We start from the raw sequence: 20213 nt of genomic DNA on the forward strand, positions 1-20213 counted from the left end.
AACAAAGCAGGGAAGGCGGGGGGTATGAGGCCCAGGGGGCTGGGGAGGCCTCACCGAGAAGGGGACCTTCGAGTAGAGATCACAAAGATGTGAGGGATGGAGCCGGGGAAGCGCGTTCCAGGCCGAGGAACAGCCAAGTGCAGAGGCCCGGGGCTCAGCGAGGCTGGAGCCGGGCAGGGGTGGGTGGTGAGGTCTGAGAGGTCACGGGGGGAGTTAGATCGTGCAGGCTCTCGCAGGCCCTTGTGCTCCGAGTGAGGTGGGAGTCGTGGGAAGGTTTTGAGCCCCGCAGTGATATTGTCGGACTTAGCAGGCTGTCTCCGGCTGCCACGTGGAGACTGGCGGAAGGGGTAGGGACTTCGCAGAGACCTGGGAGGAGACCCTCGGGGGCCTTAAGCCCCAGAGGCAGCCCTGTGGTCTGTGGATTCTTCCAATGAGCCTGCAGGCTCGGACTTTCCCACCAGCTGAATTCCTCAGTTACTCACGTGGGGCGCACCTGCACCGTCGGAATCTCGGGGGGTGGGGTCGGGAATCTGCATTTCTGAGGCGCTTCATCTTTCTGATTATCTTGCACTCAGATGTAGACAGGGTAGATTCGTACTTTGTCTCTGCCCTCCCTAGTTAGCTAAAATCTCTTCCTTTTGTCTTTTTAAAGCAAGGGCAAGAGGAGGAGGGGGCTTTAACTGGACTTTTCTCCTCTTCTCTCGCCCGTATTTTCTTGGCTCGAGGAGGGATCTGGTCTCTTCTCCCGGGAGACTCAGACCTCGGGGGTGCGTCCTCTGCTTGCATGCGTACCAACTTCTCCGACAGTCGGTCGGGTGGGCTCTGGTGAGCACGCCTCCCGAGGAGGTTGTGGAGGAGCGGATAGCTTAATGAAACTCTTTCTAAATTAATACAAAAAAAAAAAAAAAACAGTTATCGTCGAGTCCATGCTGACTCATAGCGACCCTATAGAACAAAGTAGAACTGCCCCCCATACAGTTTCCCAGGAGCAGCCAGGAGATTCGAACTGCCGACCTTTGAGTTAGCAGGCGAATGTTTAACCACTGCACCACCAGGGCTCCTTTCTAAATTAATAGAGTGTATTAAAAAATGAAAGGAGCCCTAGTGGCGCAGCGGTTAAGGGCTGGGCTGCTAACCGAGAAAGGTCTATGGTTCGAACCTACCAACGGCTCCGTGGGAGAGAGATGTGGCAGTCGGCTTAGGTAAAGGTTGTTGTTAGGTGCCATCGAGTCTGTTCCAACGCAAAAGGAGGAAACGCTGCCTGGCCCTGCACCATCCTCACGATCATTGTTATGCTTGAGCCCTTTGTTGCAGCCACTGTGTCAACTCATCTCATTGAGGGTCTTCCTCTCTTTCGCTGATCCTCTACCAAGCATGATGTTCTTCTCCAGGGATTGGTCCCTCCTGATAACATGTCCAAAGTACATGAGATGAAGTCTCACCGTCCTAGCTTCTAAGGAGCGTTCTGGCTGTACTTCCGAGACAGATTTCAGCCTTGGAAACCCTGTGGGGCAGTTCTACACTGTCCTGTAGGATTCCTGAGTCGGCATGCCCTGCTTTTTTTTTTTTTTTTGGTGTGTGTGGGGGGTCTTATTAAAAAATAAAGCTTTGTTGGATGGAATCAATGCAACCAGTTATTAGAGGGAAGCCCCGCCCCCTCCCTTTGTACCCAAGGCCTAGAACAGGGGTACCCAAAACCCATTGCTGTGGAGTCCATTCCAACTTATAGCAACCGTATAGGACACAATGGAACTGCCCCATAGGGTTTCCAAAGAGCGGCTGGTGGATTTGAACTGCCGACCTTCTGGTGAACATCCGTATCTCCAGGATGTGGCTAGATAGTTTAAAACTAAAGGGTCCTCGTGGAGTGAGGAACAGGGCTCCCAAAGCCACACCCTGTGTGTCGGGGGTGGGGAAGGGGATCTGTGTTGTATAGTACTTTAGGTGGCCCTCCTGTGGGAGCAGAGCAGAATCAACTCCCATTCTGGAATCTCTTCCAACTGATGTATTTTATCCGTGCACTTTAGGTCTGTGACACTGAGCAAGAGGGACACTTTTTTTAATATTGGGCCCCTCTTAAGTTGCATGTGACTTTGCAACTCAAGTAGCTTTTGGGGGAAAGTTTAATGGAACAGGTCATTTGGTAGTCCTCCTGCAACCACCAGTTGAAAAACGGGGGAGGGCAAGAAACCAGTCTTGCAAAGGGGAACATCAGCAGTCTCTCAAAGGGTTAGAATGCCCACTGGGCTAAACTGGATTCTAAGGTCCAGTGTGGCCCACTCCCACTTTCAGACTGAAAGGGGCCCTGCCTTACACTTGAGGTCTGAAGAGGGGGTGTGGGCTTCAGAGCCTCCCTGGCTTCCTGGATGTTTAAAGAAGGAAGTCTTTTGGGCCTGCTCCTGACACTTCCGCCTGGGCTATCCTTTCCAGTGTTGGACGGGTAGAGTTTTCTGATAGCTTTAATCCACTCACAGTCTTCGGGTGTCTTTTCAAGGTTGCATTGCAAAATGCAGTTCTCCCCTCCCCCGAGAATCTCGTAGCTCATCAGTGAACAAAACTAGTAATGTTTATCTAGTACTGACTTACTGTGGACAAGATTCTTGTACATGTACTAAAGAATTTAATCTTCATCCAGCCTGTGAGATAGGGACCAGAATCCCCATTTTACAGATGAGGAAACAGAGGAACAGTAAAGTGGAGTGACTCGTACCCAGGGTCTCATAGCCAAGCGATAGAACTGGAATTTAAAACTAACCAGGTGTGCTTGACAATCTCTTATTTAGATTTCAGCATTGGAACCACCTGGGCATCTTGTTAATTCTGTAGGATTAAAAACTGAAGAATTTTGACAGTTTTCTCTTTTAATATGTGAACTGCTATGTAGTTGTAAGATTGTGTTTGCATTTTTCCATGACTGGCATAGGTTGGGCTTTAGATCTGGCAAGTGGGGGTTCTCATCAGCTGATAACTTCTAGTCTGCAACCTTGAGCATCTTCTGAGACGATTTCCTTCCTAGTAGAGGTTCTCAAAGTGTGGTGCCTAGACCAGCAGCATCAGCATCACTGGGGAACTTGTGAGAAATGCAGATTCCCAGGCCCCATCCCAGACCTACTGAATACAAACTCTGGTCCAGCAGTCTGTGTTTTTACAAGCCCTCCAGGTGATTCTCGTGCATGCTGCAGTTTGAGGACCACTGGCTCTGAGTTGTGCCTGGGTGGCGCCGTGATGAAAGTGCTCAGCTGCTAACTAAAAGGTGGGCAATTTGAACCCACCAGCTGTTCCTTGGGAGAAAGACATGGCAGCCTTCTGTAAAGATGACAGCCTTGGAAAACCTATGGGGCAGCTCTGCTCTGTCTTACAGGGTCACTATGAGTGAGCATCAACTTGACGGCAACGGGTTCTGGCTTTTGGCTGTGAGATGTGCTTTTCAAAATTTAATGTACATTGGTGCCACCTGGGCATCTTGTTAAAGTGCAGCTTAGTCTTGAAGATGGAGTCCACCTTCTGTTATCATCTGGGGGCGGGGGGGTGGAGGGGAACAGACCTTGGCCTTTAATTTAGAAACTAGTTGATATCTCATTTTTTAAAAGTTGAGATCAGACACTGATAGCACCTTTTTGTGTTGTTTTCTTTAAGTCCATTTGGTTAAGAAATCTCTTAGGAGTACTTTGTTAGAGAGGTTTTTAAGCCAATACATTAGATTGGACCATATGAAGTTATTGGTATTTGACCATTTTGGCCTATGAAAAGGCGACTTCACGTGGCTCGACCTTAACCAAAGCAGAGGGACCGGTGCAGTGAATTCCCAGGTGCCCGGTTCTTGGCTTCATCAGTTAACTACCTGTGGCCAATCTTGGTTGGTTTTTGTTTTTAAATCCTATTCTGCCTCAGATAATTTAGAAAAAATTCAGAGGTATAATATGACTTATAAATATTTCAACATGTATCCTTAAAACAGGATTTTTTTTTAAATTAGCTACTTCATTTTCATAGCTTAAAGAACCGTAAATTCCTTATGTCCGACTTTTAGTCAGTGTGTGTTTCTGAATGTCTCAGGTGGTTTTTGTTTTGTGCGTGTGAAGATGATATACAGCAAAACACATCAGTCAACAATTTCTACATGTATAATGCAGTGACATTGATTATATTCGTCAAGGTGCGCACCTTTCCTCGATAGCCTCTTCTAAATTGTTTCACCATCAGCACAAACTCAGTGCCCTCTAAGCTTCTCCTCTAACCTTTCGAGTTGTTGTCAATTTGAGCTCATGTAGATAGTTCTTATAAAAGAACATGATGCTCAAGGCAAAGTCAAATGGCCTTTAAAGTATGTTTGAATTAGGATCCAGCTAAAGTCCTGATATTGCAAATTGTCATCTTAGTCTTTAATCTGTGACTTTCTCTACTTCATCTTTTTCCTTTCAAGTTATTTGTTGAAACAACTGCATTTTGTCTTGTAGAGCAGTGAGCTTGGAGTATGGTCTGTGACCTGTTATTGGTGTGAGACAAACAAGTTCCAAAATGGAAAGCAAGCCTTTAGAAGCAGCAACTTGATTTTGCCGTGGCATCCAGCTCTTGGTTGTAGCTAATAATACTGCCTGGGCTTTTATTTCGTCTTGTTTCACTTTCCTCATAGTTCATGGTTATTTTACAAAGGAGGGCAGTTGGTGGCTCAGTGGCAGAATTCTTTCTTGCCTTCCGTGCAGGAGACTCGGGTTGAGTTCCCAGCCAGTGCACCTCACGCGCAGCCACCACCCATCTGTCAGTGGAGGTCTGTGTGTTGCTATGATGCTGAACAGGTTTTAGTGGAGCTTCCAGACTAAGGTGGAATAGGAAGAAAGGCCTGGCCATCCATTTCTGCAAATCAGCCAATAAAAACCCAATGCATCACAGTGGTCCAGTCCCGTGGTACATGGAATTGCCATGAGACAGGGACCAAATTGATGGCACCTATCAACAACATTTTACAAAAATACCTGCCTGCAATGGATCAGAAATTTTAAACAAAGAACTGAGTCTCCTTATCACTCAGTAATGAAGTCACTCCTGAGGTTCACCCTTCTGCCAAAGATTAGACAGGCCCATCAAACAAAATGAGACTAAATGGGCACACCAGCCCAGGGGCAAGGATGAGAAGGCAGGAGGCGACAGGAAAGCTGGTAACGGGGAACCCAAGGTTGAGAAGGGGAGAGTGTTGACATGTCATGCGGTTGGCAACCAGCGTCACAAAACAATATGTGTACTAACGGTTTAATGAGAAGCTAGTTCTGTAAACTTCATCTATAGTACAAGAAAAAAAAAGAAACCTGAGTCTCCACCACGTTGTTTGAGACGCGCGGCTGTCAAGTTTTGCAGCCTGGGTTCTGCCAGTCCCATCTTCACAGTGTTACCATGTTCCTCTGTCCCTTGTTATTTCCTCGAAATTGGTAATTGGAGAAACAGGATTTTTGTAAGACTGGTTAGGCTGAACATGACTTTTGTTTTATAAGGTTTTTTTGGAGAGGTATTGAAAGAAGGTGAAATAAGCCCAAACCTGCTATAATAGAAGACTTACCATGGTTTATGGTTATGTCCAAGAAAATAAGTAACACTTCACGTCTTCATTTCAGCTGCAGAACTGGATAACGATGTTCCAAAGCCACCCTGCCTCTCCGCTGAAAGCAGTGACACCCAGAAGGCCCCTGCCACCTCTCTTCCCTCAGAGGCAAAGGAACAAACAGCCACCCTTGGAGAGAGGACGTTCAACTGTTGCTATCCAGGTAGAGGATAAAGCCCAGCGCCATGAGCCCTTTCTCTGGGCCAAACCTGTTAGGCGAGCTCTTCATTAATTCACTTGCTGATCCTTGCATTACCGGTGTGATGGAGGCATAGGAGCATCTATGCTGGCATATACTGCTGTCCCTGTGGGTTCTGATCCCGTGGCACCCAGAGCTTGGCGAGGGACTTCCAGAACATCAGCTTTGTAGTAGCTTACTTGAGAGGCTGTGTTTTAAGAAGAGCTGTGTTTTCTTTCTTCTCTTCTAGGTTGCCACTTCAAAACTGTTCATGGCATGAAAGATCTGGACCGCCACCTTAGAATCCACACGGGTGAGTACTCTTTCATTTGTTCATTGCGTTAGTGAAAAAGATAGGAGTCAAGGGCTGGGCACATGGTGGTGAGGAAGACAGACTGTCTTGCACCTCACGGAACTCAGTCTAGTGGAGTAGGCGGTGACTGATCAAGTCACCAAGGCAGCAGTGGCGACTGGGGCAGGGACAAGGGAAGAGGTGTTTGGAGAACCTATAGGAGGGGGCTTGATCTAGGCTGGTCAAGAAAGGCTTTCTGGTATTAGTGACCCTTGACTTGAAGTATAAAAGAGGGGTAAGTAGTCAGACGAGAAGGATGAGCATTACAGGCAGAGGGACAGCAGGTACAAAGGCTTGGGGGTGGGAGCAAAAAAGGGTATGAGATGAAGTTGTAGAGGTTGGAAGAGGGAGGGGACCACACAGAGGTGGTGTGGCCATAGTGATCTTAGATAAGATTAGATGCCACTTTAGGGGCAACCCTTGTGCTAACTGCTGAGAATGCAGAGAAATAAGATACGCTGAAGTAAAGGAACGCCATTGTTTATAAGTTGTTGTCAGTTGTGACTGAGTCAATTCTGACTCATGGAGACCCCATGTGTGCAGAGTAGAACTGTTCCCTAGAGTTTTCATGACTGTAACCATTCAGAAGCGGATCGCCAGGCATTAACTTCCAAGACACCTCTCAGTGGGTTTGAACTGCCAACCTTTTGGTGAGTAGTCCAGAACTTAACCATTTGTACCATCCAGGGACTCTATCCATAAGAGGAGTCTGCAAACTACAGCCCATGGGCCAAACCCAGCCCACTATCATGCCCATTTATTTATGTACTGTCTGTGGTTGCTTTGATGCTAAAATGGCAGAATTGAGTAGTTGTGACAGAGACTGGTGCATGAAGCCTAAAATATTTACTATCTGGTTCTTTACAAAAAATTTTACCAATTCCTCGTGTATAGTACAGACTGTATATACTAGCCTGTATGAGTTAAGATGTTGGTTTGCTTGCTCTTAGGAAATCAAAAGAAGTGGTTTTAAATAAGATCATCAAGTTTATTTCAGGTAGCATTTCAGAAGCAAGTAGTCCACAGCTGGTGGAACGGCTCTGCCATCCTGACTACCAGATTTCATCTTGGGGTCCGAGGCAGCTGCTCTAGTTCTCTGAATCTCTCAGCCAGTGGAAAGTAGATGGGTGGCCTGGGAGCTCACAAGCATCCCTCCCTGAGACCATGACCCAGAAGTAGCATCCTTTCTGACTAGTGGAATATGGGCAGAGCTTTGACACTGCCAGGCCCAGCATCAATGGGGACTAGGAAATGGTTTCAGGAAGGGAAGCCACATGTCCCACTAAAACTCTGATGCTCTATCATTAAGGAGAAGAGGATAGGTTTTTCTGGACAGTTAACAGTCTGCCAGAAGTGGGCATGTGCTCTAGAAATAAGGGAATGAAGGGTTGGTTTTACCTGGGGAGGGTGAGTCATGAAGGGCCTCTGAGTGAAGGAAATGTCTGATGCTCACCATGAAAGATGAGCCTGCCCAGATGACGATGTTGGTGGGAGCGTGCAGACTGCAAGAGTCATTCGAGAAAAGATGGGGAGGCACCACCAGCATGGCTGGTTTAGGCAACAAAGTGGGTGGCTTTGTCTTGAGGATAACCTAAGAGTGGTTCTCAATGGGAATGGGGGTGGTTTACTGGGCTCCAGTGGGTAGAGGTCAGGGATGCTGCCAAAATCCTGCAGTGTACAAGGCAGCCCCCCACAAGTTATCTGGCTTCAAATGTCAATAGTGCCAAGGTTGACCTAGGCAGGGGCTGGATTACTGATGGTTTGTTGAGGTATTGTAAAGCATGATGGAGAATACAGAAAAGTATAAGGCAAGGCCCTGTCCTTGATGGGGCTCATTGAGTCAGGAAAGCAGATGGACATGAACAGTGCAAATGGGGGGCAGAAAATTATTCATCTTGTAGATGTGAACTTGAGTGGTTACTCCTCTCCTAGTTGGATACTTAAGATACATCTCTGGGTCCGAAGCAGCTGCTATAGTTCTCAGAATCTCTTAGCCAATGGAAAATAGAAGAGGGTCTGGGGAGCTCACAAGCATTCCTCCCTAGGGAGAATGCTACCCCAAAGCGGCATGCCTTGTGACTAGTGGAACAGTGAGACACAACTAATGGTGGCTTAAAGCCAAAGTTTCTTTCTGCCCTGTGACAGTCCAGGTGTAAGTGGTTCAGGCTACAGTGGTGGCCGCTCCCAGGATTCCTGGGACCCAGGCTCTTCTTTTGTTTTTGTTTCTTTGCCATCCAGGAGTATAGCTCTCAGTGGCATGGTCTAAGACAGCTTAGCACCACAATGGCTGCACTACAGCCAGGGAAACGAGGGCCGGCACCTTTCCTAGAAGACATACATCACTTGGGCTCATGTCCAGTTGGCCAGTCACGTGGCCACTCCCAGTTGGGAGGGAGGCAGGGAGATGAAATCTTAAGTGTCCATGTGCCCAACAAACTACAGATAGAAAGTTCCGTTACCATGGAGGAGTCCCTGGGTGGTACAGCTGATGCACTCAGCTGCTAACCTAAAGATTGGAGGTTCAAGTTCACCCAGAGGCGCCTGGGAAGAAAGGCGTACCTGTATCCTTCCGGACAATGAGCCATTGAAAACCCCATGGAGCACAGTTCTACTCTGACACACATGGGGTCACCATGAGTCCAAATCGACATGATGGCAACTGGTATTACCATATTACCAAATAGTGTCTGTGGCACCTCTGGAGATGGGAGGCAGGAATGGTGACGTGTACTTCAGTGACTAGTTAACGCGTGAGGTGGACCTTTGCCAACTGGATAGAACAGGGGTTCTCAAACGTTTTGCTCTCAGAACCATTATACATTTAAAAACTGAAGACCCCCGAAGAGTTTGTGTTTATATGGGTTCTACCTATCTAATTATTGCATTAAAATTAAAACTGATTTAAAAGAACAAAGACAAATTTTCAAAATATTGACAGCCTTAAACACAACGTTTATGTCATCTGCACGTGCGTTAGAACATGCTGTCGATGCTATACTGCCGTAGGGGTAATAAAAATGTTTACCTGGAAAATAAAACAAACTGTGAAATATTTATTCATTTGAAAACAACAGTAAGTCTAATATATATTAATATAAAATTTTTATAAAAATAACTGTTTTCCAAAACAAAAACAATTTAGTAAGAGAAGTGGTATTGTTTATACTTTTACAGATCTTTGAAGTCTGGCTTAGTAGTTGGCTAGATTCTCATATCTGTTTGTGTATGTAATTTGTTGCAATGTGTTATTTCGGTTGGAAGTATACGAAAAAAATGTGGACTCAGATGATGATGTTAGGTGCCATCAAGTCGATTTTCAACTCACAGCAACCCCAAGTAACAGAACTGCCCCCATAGGGTTTCTTGGTCTGTACTCTTGACGGAAGCAGATCGCCGGGTCTTTTCTCCCATGGAGTCCATGGTGGGTTTGAAATGTCAGCCTTTTAGTTAGCAGGTGAGCACCTAACCATTGGGCCACCAGGGCTGCTTGGACTCACATACCTAATTGGAAATAGAAGGAGATTTTGATAGCCTTTGCAGATAGTTGTTGATATTTTTCTTTAATATTACACCAAACTGCAACAAATGGTGGTTTTTTAAATAAAGATTAGTTGCAGTGTGGAATCCATTAGGTGTATTTTTCAACTTTTTGGATTGTTAAATTAAAATCCACTGGTTGTTTTGCATTTTGAATGAGTCTTACCCATACTTGGTTTTATCATATCATGCATTGGTCCTTTGAAAAGTACTGGTTCTCCACTTTATGTAATTCTTCCAAATGTTGGCCCATTTCATTATACCACAGGAAAAACAACTAACTTTAATAATATCACTTATCTCATCAGAAGAATCTTAAGTATTTGGAAGCTGCAAACCTGGGTAGTGGATAAGTTTTCCAAAATCCTAGCTTTCACTTAAGAACTCAAATGTTATCCTTGGCAACAAATATTGTCAGTAATTGTCCTTGAAATGACGGGCTGGCATAGTTCATTTTTAAGAAAATGTCTACCAAATTTATCTACGAGTCATTCTTTCAAGTCAAGATGGTGCTCCATGAAAAAAAAGCCTGGTTCAATGTGCAGTGCAAACCGTCATACGGTGCCAGCCATCGACTTGGTGTACAACACGAGTACCTGTGCACACTTCCCATGTCATCACCTAGAATATGAAAAAGACTTAAGGCAGAGATCTCATAAAAGTCAAAGTTTTTACTGCTTTATCAAGGCTATCCCTGAATGGAACTGGCAATATATATAATATATACAAACACGTTTCCTGAGAAGTTCTACTAGGCAATGTTAACCTAGTTTGCTTGAAATTTACAAAAACTTAATGAAAAGTACCTGTCTTTAAAATAGTTCAAAGCCAGATTTTGCTGTAATTGGCCTTGGCCACCAGTGCAGACTTGAAGAGTAGCTATGAAAATAACCATCCATACCCTTTCCTTACTTTAAGGAGAATGCTTTGATTTTACAACATCTTGTAAGATTGGATGCCCTAGGATTCTTGTAGAAAGCCTTTATCACATTAAAGAAGCTTAAAAGCAATTCTTAAAATTATCATTAAATGATACCTATAGATTGAAGGAGCCCTGGTAGTGCAGTCATTAAGCACTTGGCTGCTAACAGAAGGTCGGCGGTTTGAACCTACCAGCAACTCCACGGGAGAAAGATGCGGCAGTCTCCTTCTGTAGAGATTACAGGCTTGGAAGCCCTCTGGGGTAGTTCTCCCCTGCTCTAATGGGTCGCTATGAGTCAGAATCAACTTGGCAGCAACAGGTGTTTAGTTATAGTTTGAATAGTAGTAAAAACGATACAGGATGTTGGAGTTCATCCTTAACTGTTGACCCATGCTAACTTCATGTATCTTGCTGGAATAAACTATCTTTTAAAAAGTGTTCTGTCCCTGTACAGTCAGAGGTTAGTACATTGCTCCGCTATAAACTCAATGACATGTTGGTGAAGTTTACTTCTTTGGGGATTTGAAATTAAATACTGAATGAGAATATTTTTTTTTTTTTCGTTTTGCTTTTTTAAAAAATTTTTTTGTTGACTGGATTTTTTTTTTAGTGGGAAAGCATGGTGGTGAGGAATTCCATGAATGCTGGCACAGTGGGTGCCACTACCTTGAATCATGCTAACCAACCAGTTGCCGTTGAGTCAGTCCTGGCTCACAGTGACCTCATGACATAGCAATTCTACGACACCAGCAATTCTATGCACCATTGCTCCTATATAATCAGTGCAAATGTAAACAATGAAAAAGGTAGATCATATTGGGTATTATTATAAAAATAGTTTTGACCATGGACTCAACCAGAAGAGTCTTGGGGACCCCCAGGAGTCTGCAGATAAAATTGACAGGCACAAAGATGGATTACCCAGTAAGCAAGATAAGCACGTGCTTAGGGCATCAACAAAACAGGGTCACCAGTTGTCCAAAGCAAAGACCCATAGATGCCAAGAAGACAGGACGCAAGGAAAAGGGAGAGCTGCAGTGGAACGGAACTGGCAGGGCACTGAATGAAACTGATGACCAGCCCCAGTGCCTGAGAATGTGCCGGCTGGGAATAAAGTTCACGCAGGGTCAGAAGGGCACCTGCACGGAAGGTTGTTTAAGCTATGAGGCCCCTACCACTTCAACACCTTCCTTGATGTCTGTCTCCTATGGTACCCTCCCATGTAATTGAAACGCCTTATCTCAGCAGTCTCTTATGAGTATACTATTTCTAATAAACAAGAGGTGGGGGTGGGCTGTTTGAGTCCAACTCTTGGTACATGTACTCAATGTGCAACTGGATCCAACATGAACGGTTATTGGGCAAGGACAGATTATATTAATAGACAGTAGGTTTCTGATCCATTTTGAGAGAACCACCTTATACATCCATGTCTGTTGATCCAGCAACTCCAGCCAAGGGGGCCAGCAATGCTCTTTGCCATGATACAAGCACAAGGGTATGCTCTTAACACATGTCCTGGTAAACAGCCAATGGAAACTGCAATCCCAGGTGATGCACAAAAGCTAGGGAAGTCGAATAAGTTGGCCGTTGAAACGAGTTCAGTCAAGTTACTTTTAAACTGTATAGCATTTATGTATAGAATTATGTCCTAAGTTTTGTAAACAATATTTGTAACTTTAAAATATGTTTGGCATACACGTGGATGCAATCTGAATACTTAGTAGAATACTAACATAGCAAACGTCCAAAAAATACTGGAAATGTTAATATTTATCTAAAATAAAAAGTCTTAATTTATGTATCAAGTGAGTTTATTATCTGTTGGTGTGGGACACAGTGCTTGGTATTACTATATATGCTAATAAACGAAGTATTAGACACATTAAAAGGATGCAAAATTCAATATTTATTGTACAAAATGTTTCTGTTTTACAGTGAGTTTCTACATTCATCTTCCAAGACAGCAATAAAGGGTGTTTATCAGAACATCACATTTATATTTTATCAGAGTACTTGTTTTTCTGTGTAAGGAAATTAAACAATTCCTTGAGGAAATAAATGAATATTTAGATAATAAACATTATATAAATGTATTTTCCGTTTCCCTATTTTAGAATCTGAAATTGTCACATCTGCAGATTCCATAAATAACAAACACTAATCCTACTTTGTGGAATAATTTTCTTCTAACAATGTAAATTATTGGATCTAAAGAGGGCCAAGTGATTGTCATTATCACAGTAAACTATCTGAAAATTTGTGTCAAAAATTTCTGCATGTTAAACAAGGTTCTGTAGTCAGAATATATTTCTAGGGTGCAAAGTTAATGGTGAAAATTACAAGAGAGAGTGGCTACTGTATTCCCCATCAGTCAGCTCTGTATATTGTTTTGTTTGCAAACTCTTCAGTCCTAAATCATTTAATTCTCAATTTGCTATGAATGAATTTAGCAAATGGCACAACTCGAATATAATTCACATGAAAACAGTTCACAGAGATAGTATGTTGTCATATTTAAACCAAAGACATGGTTTTGGCTTAACTCATGAACTGGAAACACAAATTAATGAAGAATGTCAGTATTAGGTATAACAACACTGAATGTGGACTATCTTTTCAAAGAAGAAATGAAGGGTTTGGGTCCCCACAAAATGGAAATTTGGGAAGGTTACTTGAACTTGTTGTATAGTTTGATCATTTTTAGCAGGTCACATCTCAAAATATGCTAACATAAGAAAGGGCAACACATCATGTCTAAAACAATGTGTGAAGAATTAATAAACTTAAGTGATAAAGTTTGATCAACTCTTTTCAGTGAAATAAGTATAGCTCGATATTTCAGTTTGTCTGTAGATTCCACTCCTGATCTTTCTCATACAGGTCAGCTAAGTATTGTTTTAAGATACGTTATATCCCACAGATGGAAAGCCTGCCGAGTGATTTATCACGTTTACTAGCTTGAAAAGTCATACCAGTGCAGAAATTACAAATCAAGAACTTCACTGTTTATGTGAAGTTTGCAAATTGATTTTTCTAAGCGCAGAGGCCAGTCTTATGACAATGCTACCAGTGTCTCAGAGCGTTATAAAGGCGTGCAACAGAAAATTCTAGAACATAATGCATATGCCATTTTCATACCATGTGCGGCACATTCACTTAATCTTGTAGGATGTAGCACGGTAGATTGTTGTCCGGAAGTTGATTTTTTTTTTCCCTACTGTTCAGTTACTCTACACGTTTTTTGCCACCTCTGCTCACTGATGGGCAGTTCTTGAAACATTTAGGCAATGATTGAATATTAAAATGTCTTTCTAATACACATTGGGAGGTGCATCCTGTAGCAACGAGTGCAACCCTGGAATCATGCGCTCAGATTCTAGATGCCTTAGAAAATATTGCTGAAGACCAGCCACAAAAAGGAGATACCACAAGAGACGCTCAAGACATCGCCAACAAAATGCAAACACTAGAATATGTATTTGTGTTGGTTATGTGGGATAATATAGTGCAGCATTTTCATTGGCTGAGTCAAGGTCTCCAAGAGTCAGAAGTAAATTTAAAGGCATGCACAGATCTCTACCAATCATTAAGAGGGTATTTACATAACTTAAGAGAAAATTTTGAGGACACAACAAATACCGCCAAATACTTATTATCAAGCAGTTCACTGTTGGCAGAAGCATTAGAACCAAGTAAATAACAGAAGTGCTCCAGAAATAGAGTGCCAGAGATCAATTTTGCATAACCACATACAACACCATCATTAACAGACTTGAATCTTGCATGAAAAAAGGGCAAAAGTGTACGAAGTTCTTCCAAATAGATTCTCCTTCTTAAACAATGTGGATATACCTAATGAAGAATGCAGGAAGGCATCCAAGAAATTAATGCAGGTTTATCCCACTGACTAAAATACAAACCTTTACGGAGAAGTTGCTTCAATTTCATTCTTACATGAGAAGTAAGTTTATAGATTCAGGAAAGACAGATTTTACTCGCATAGGCATGTATGGTTCCCTAATAGTAGATAAAATACAATGTGTTATTTCCCAATGTTGAAGTTGCTTTATGCATATTCGTAACTATAATTATCACAAACTACATAACAAAACTCATTTTCATCCCTAAAGAGACTCAACTCTCAGCATATAACAATGATTCAAGAAAGATTCGAGTCATTATCCTTGTTTATAGAAGTAGATATTGTTGGGCAGCTTAATTGTGGCAAAACTGTTGAAGAGTTTGTAAGAGCAAAAGCAAAAAAAATTTTTAATTATAACATGCTAGAGATGAAAGGTCTATCTAATAAGATGTAGTAATTAGTTGTAATATTTGTTTTCTGATCGTTAAATTTTCCTTTGACATCTTTTCATTTGTTCATTTGTAATTATAGCATTCATTACAAAACAAGCATCAAAGTTGAAGTGTGAGCCATTTAAAGCACAATTAAAACAAAAAAAACCAAACCTGTTGCGTCAAGTCACTTCCAACTCATAGCGATCCTATAGGACAGAGTAGAACTGCCCCATAAAGTTGCCAAGGAGCAGCTGGTGGATTTGAACTGCGAGCCTTTTGGTTAGCAGCTGTAGCTTGTAACCACTGCATCATCAGGGTTTCCAAAGCACAATTGATGAAAGTCAATTTTTCACTGTAGGAGATCAACAGAATTTTACATTGTTGAAACAACTAAGTTCAGTGACTCATTTTCTTTGTTGTAGAATATATGGAATATTTTTGTAGAAAATGTGGTATATTGTAAAAAAAATCTTAGTACCCCACATCCACTAAAATTCTATAATCCACTTCATCTCATTCCACTAAAATGGCATATGCCACTTTTGCATTCAATCGATAATATTATAGTTGCATTTAAAAAGTTACATCATGGATAGCTAAGACACACGTATATACATGTATATGTAACTCACATATCCTGTTTGAATGCGTGGGTAAGCAGAGGGGGGCACACCACAGATTATCAGTGTTGAGGGCCCTCACATGCCTTAATCTGGCCCTGGAAAAGCAAATACAGACGCCGCTAAGAACAGGGCACAGATGGAGACCATCAAAAGCAGCTGTGTCCCTAGGATGCAGCTTGCTCAGGACTCTTGGGGAGAGTGAATTAGAAAGCCAGGCTGTGATCACATTGGACAGGTCTTGGGAAACCAGGCTCAGAACTTGGATCTGACCTTATTTTTACTACTGTTATTCTAAAGTTACGTTGTTTTTTGCTTTTTGGCGGGGCGGGGGGGCGCCTTAAATCCCAGTTTGTCTTGGAGGTAAAAAGCTAAAAAGTTTTCAAATATACAATAGAAAGGGGCGAGGGTGGGGGATGAGGGAGGAAAGAGAAGATAGAAATACCTGGCTGTACTGGATACTTAGGATACTCAGCTGCTCTAGTTCTCCAGATCTCTTAGCCAGTGGGAAATAGGAGCATCCTATTAATGCTATTAATTTTCCCCCCATGTAGAATCTTAAACAAAAAATAATAGAAAAATGATAATGTTAACAGTGACTATTTCTGGATAGAGGGTTTAAGAGCAGCCTGAATTCTTTTTCTCCTAGTTTTCTACGTGGAGTGTATATATTGCTCTTATAGTCAATGTTTTTATCATTCCAGTAAAAGATGTGTCAATTATATTGTTTGGAAGTTTGCAGTGACAGGATGAGTTCCTCTTGCCATCTGCACTGCCCTGTCACTGTCCCAGCTGCTTTTTGGATAATTAGATTCATCTGCAAGAGAGGAAGCACAAAAGTAGTCAGAAGATCTTGGGTAATCAAATTTTGCTTTTTCAGAAATCAAGATTCTATAAAGCTACTGCAACTGGAATAGACAAACAGGGACAGAATAGTGCATAGAAGGAGCCCTGGTGGTGCAGTGGTTAAGAGTTTGACTGCTAACCAGAAGGTTCGCAGTTCAACTCGCCCAGCTGCTCCTTGGAAACCTTATGGGGCAGTTCTGCTCAGTCCTGTAGGGTCGCTATGAGTCGGAACTGATTCAAAGGCAACAGGTTTGTTTTTTTTTTTTGGTTTTTCGAGTATAGAGGTAGGCCCGTGTACATGTGCAAATTCCATACCTAATAAAAGTGGCATTTCAAGTTGATAAAAGAATGGGTGAACTCTTATGGTGTTGGGACAATTGATAATTTATTAGGGCAAAGATTATATAGTTCTTCACCTCACCCTTCACCAATTCCAAATATTTTGAATTAGCTAAATGTTACAGTCTACAACCAAGTCAGGAATATAGTATAGGCACACAGGCAAATAAATGAGAGGCAAAGATCACAGGTAGATTAAATCTGACTAAGTCAAAGTTAAAATGCGTGAATAACAAGTCACCATTAAGAAAAGAAGTTTAGACTAATGACCCCCAAGAAGAAATGTGTAACTAGGACAGGATTGATATTCGGACCACACAGAGGACTCCTCAGTGAGAAAGGATGTGAACAAGCAATTCACCTAAGAAATATAAATGCTAATATTCATGTATGGAAACCCTGGTGGCATAGTGGTTAAGAGTTCAGCTGCTGACCAAAAGGTCAGCAGTTCGAATCCACTGGGCGCTCCTTGGAAACTCTATGGGGCAGTTCTACTCTGTCCTATAGGGTCACTATGAGTTGGAATAGACACAATGGCAACAGGTTTGGGTTTTTTTTTTTTAAAGTGAATCACAGAGTGCCATATATCACCTGGCATTTAATGTAACCGTCATCACACCCTCCAACCTCCAATTCAGAGAAATCTGGTTCTCTTTAGAGAGAAGGCTAGGATCGGAGAGGTGGGAACAGGGGGGACAGACCCTGTATAGAGTGTCAATAGGCAGCAAAGCTGTATTAAAATGAATTTTGGGTGTTGATATTTCTAGGCCCCCTGCTGTCCTCTCATTTTGATTCTGATAGTTCAAGTTGATCCTTCTGGATTGTTCAAAACTTCTGAGCCATCAACAGCATCCCTTCTTGTTTCCCAGTGGGCTGATTGAGACTTCAGTATCTTCCTGTCTCTGAGTGTTTGGGCAGAAAGAGGAGGCAAACCTATATGCCTAGGCTACCATCTTGGTCAAATTTCTATGTTGCCTCTGATGTAGAAACCCTTAACCTTGAATCCTTGTGTCTTGCAAGGAGATAAACCTCACAAGTGTGAGTTCTGCGACAAGTGCTTCAGCCGGAAGGACAACCTGACAATGCACATGCGGTGCCACACCAGCGTGAAGCCCCACAAGTGTCACCTCTGTGACTATGCCGCCGTGGACAGCAGCAGCCTGAAGAAGCACCTGCGGATACATTCTGACGAGCGGCCGTACAAATGCCAGCTCTGCCCCTACGCCAGCCGCAACTCCAGCCAGCTCACCGTCCACCTCCGATCCCACACGGGTAAGTCCCTGGCCCTTTCTAAGTTCTTGTCCTTCATTTACTTTAAAACCCAAGCACCTTTGTGGTGTTAGTAAACGAATTTGGAATTTTTGCGGTGATTATGAGGTTTGTGGTTTTTCTATGGCCAGCACAATAGCTTTCAGTAAAACATGCAAGTCTGACAGCAGGGTTTTATAACTTGGCTATGTAGAATGCGGAGCCCTCGTAGCGCAGTGGTTAAGAGCTATGGCTGCTAACCAAAAGGTCGGTAGTTCAAATCCTCCAGCTATTCCTTGGAAACCCTATGGGGCAGTTCTACTCTGTTGCATAGGGTCTCTGTGAGTCAGAATTGACTTGACAGCAACGGGTATGGGATGTAGACTGCAGCTGGGTATGGGTATGCAATACCACGGTCAAGAAGCAAAGGATAGATACATGTTGAATAAATGTTTGATGTATAAGCTAAGTGTTTCAATAATTTAACTTGTTTTCTGGTTGTATGACTTAATTCAGAAACATGCAGCAAAATCAGTTAAAATGTAATTGCATAGCATAAACTTTTGGGTCTAGAAGTTAGAATTTGCAAATAATTTTTTTCTTCCCTTTGTGAGACCCGACTGAAATACAGTTTTAAAAAATTTTTTTAAATAAAAATAAAAAGATACAAAAGAAATAGACCCATTGTGGCACATAAAAATGGGAGATGAAGTTCATAAGCAGATGAGAATTTTCAATGGATTTGTCAAAGATGGCAAGCAGATAGGAGTCTGCTGACTTTTGAAATTGAGTTTAAAAAAAAAAGGCTGTGTTCTTGCAAACAAATGGCAGGAGGCCAGACATGAGAGCTAGCCTTTCCAGCCAATGTCTGGCTGGCCTGAAAGTTCTGGACTTAGAACCAGAATATAAACTGGCAAGGCTGCAGAGCTCAAGGGAGAAGCCTAGCAGCAGAACAGCCCAACATATACCCGCCAGCAGGTGAAACCCATGACACCAATCCGTTCTTCCTAAATCTAAAGAGTCAGCCAAGCATTACCAGTCACTTGAGAGAAATGAGTGGCATAAGATGGGCCAAGTCTCATAACTAACTAACCCTGGAGGTACAGATTACTTGAGTAATAGACAAAAATCCTTAAATTCTAATTGGCAACCACCCACTGGCAGAAATGTTGTGTCCACATAGGGTTCTGTGGAAAGTTAATGAGAACAAACGGATACTGAATTAAGTCAGGGTTGCTGAAATAGAAAGTTAAAGAAATTTCCCAGAGATTGGAGCAAAAAGTATGGGTTAGAGAACAGAGAAAGAATAAGAAGCTGGAAATCTGGTTTCTGACCAGGTCTAGAAAGAAAAGAAAACAGAAATGAGGAACTCAAATGAGAAATAAGAAGAATTTCCCAATTCTAGAAGGCATGTGTCTTCAGAGTGAAAGGGCTCATGAGCTGCCAAGCAGGATGAAAGGAGTAGCAGTGGAGATCCATATGTAGACAGACTTCTCAGTCATTTGGCTCCTACGAGACAGTGGAAGAGTATCCTCAAAGTTGGGAAATGAGTTTGAACTTAGAACACTATACCCAGCCAAACTATCTCAAGTCTGAGGGCAGAATAGACAAAAGATACGCAAGGACTCAAGAGTTTACTCCCAGCCATTGTTCCAGTGGAAGTTACTGGAAGATGAATTCTTACTAAGTGAGGGGAGAAAAACAAAATTTGGCATGAGATATTTGATATATGACTACATGAATATCTAAATAAAGCTGAGATTGCAATAAAAGGAAATAGATACGTGTATGGAAAGTTAAGAGAAGAAATTCAGTAGATCAGAAATTCAGAAAATTTGTAAGATATTCCTTATGAAGGTTATATAATCAGGAGACCTGACGACTTTGAGATTATGGTAAGAATCTTTTTACTCACGAAATGCATGATCCAATCAAGAAGCAAGTTAAAATGTGGCACAAAATAAGCATGTAAGATAAATCGACTTGACCTAATTCTGAGAGACACTATCAAACGACCCAGGTGTGATAGTGACCGTAATAAAGAGAAGGTACAGCATTTGGCTCTGGTGAATATCACATACTCAGTCATAATGTAAGAGCCCTGGTGGCACAATGGTTAAGTGCTCAGCTGTTAACCAAAAGGTCAGCGGTTCAAACCCACCAGCTGCTCTGCAGGAGAAAAGACCTGGTGATCTGTTCCCATAAAGGTTACAGCCTTGGCAACCCTATGGGCAGTTCTACTCTGTCCTGTAGGGCACTGTGAGTCTGAATCGACTCGA

General features: G+C 42.5%; 1 protein-coding gene across 2 annotated transcripts in view; it reads left to right on the plus strand.

The window, feature by feature from the left end:
* The window catches only part of ZFP64 (ZFP64 zinc finger protein), a 77132-nt gene that overhangs the window by 54817 nt on the left and 2102 nt on the right, over positions 1–20213 (plus strand). For both annotated transcript variants that reach the window (XM_004370230.2, XM_023742879.1), the window contains 3 exons: positions 5607–5756; positions 6022–6084; positions 17707–17958. In XM_004370230.2, the coding sequence (XP_004370287.1) occupies positions 5607–5756; positions 6022–6084; positions 17707–17958 (465 nt within the window). The remainder of the gene's footprint in view (positions 1–5606; positions 5757–6021; positions 6085–17706; positions 17959–20213) is intronic.

This window comes from Trichechus manatus, unplaced genomic scaffold (assembly GCF_000243295.1).
Source record: "Trichechus manatus latirostris isolate Lorelei unplaced genomic scaffold, TriManLat1.0 scaffold00008, whole genome shotgun sequence".
Lineage (NCBI taxonomy): Eukaryota > Metazoa > Chordata > Mammalia > Sirenia > Trichechidae > Trichechus > Trichechus manatus.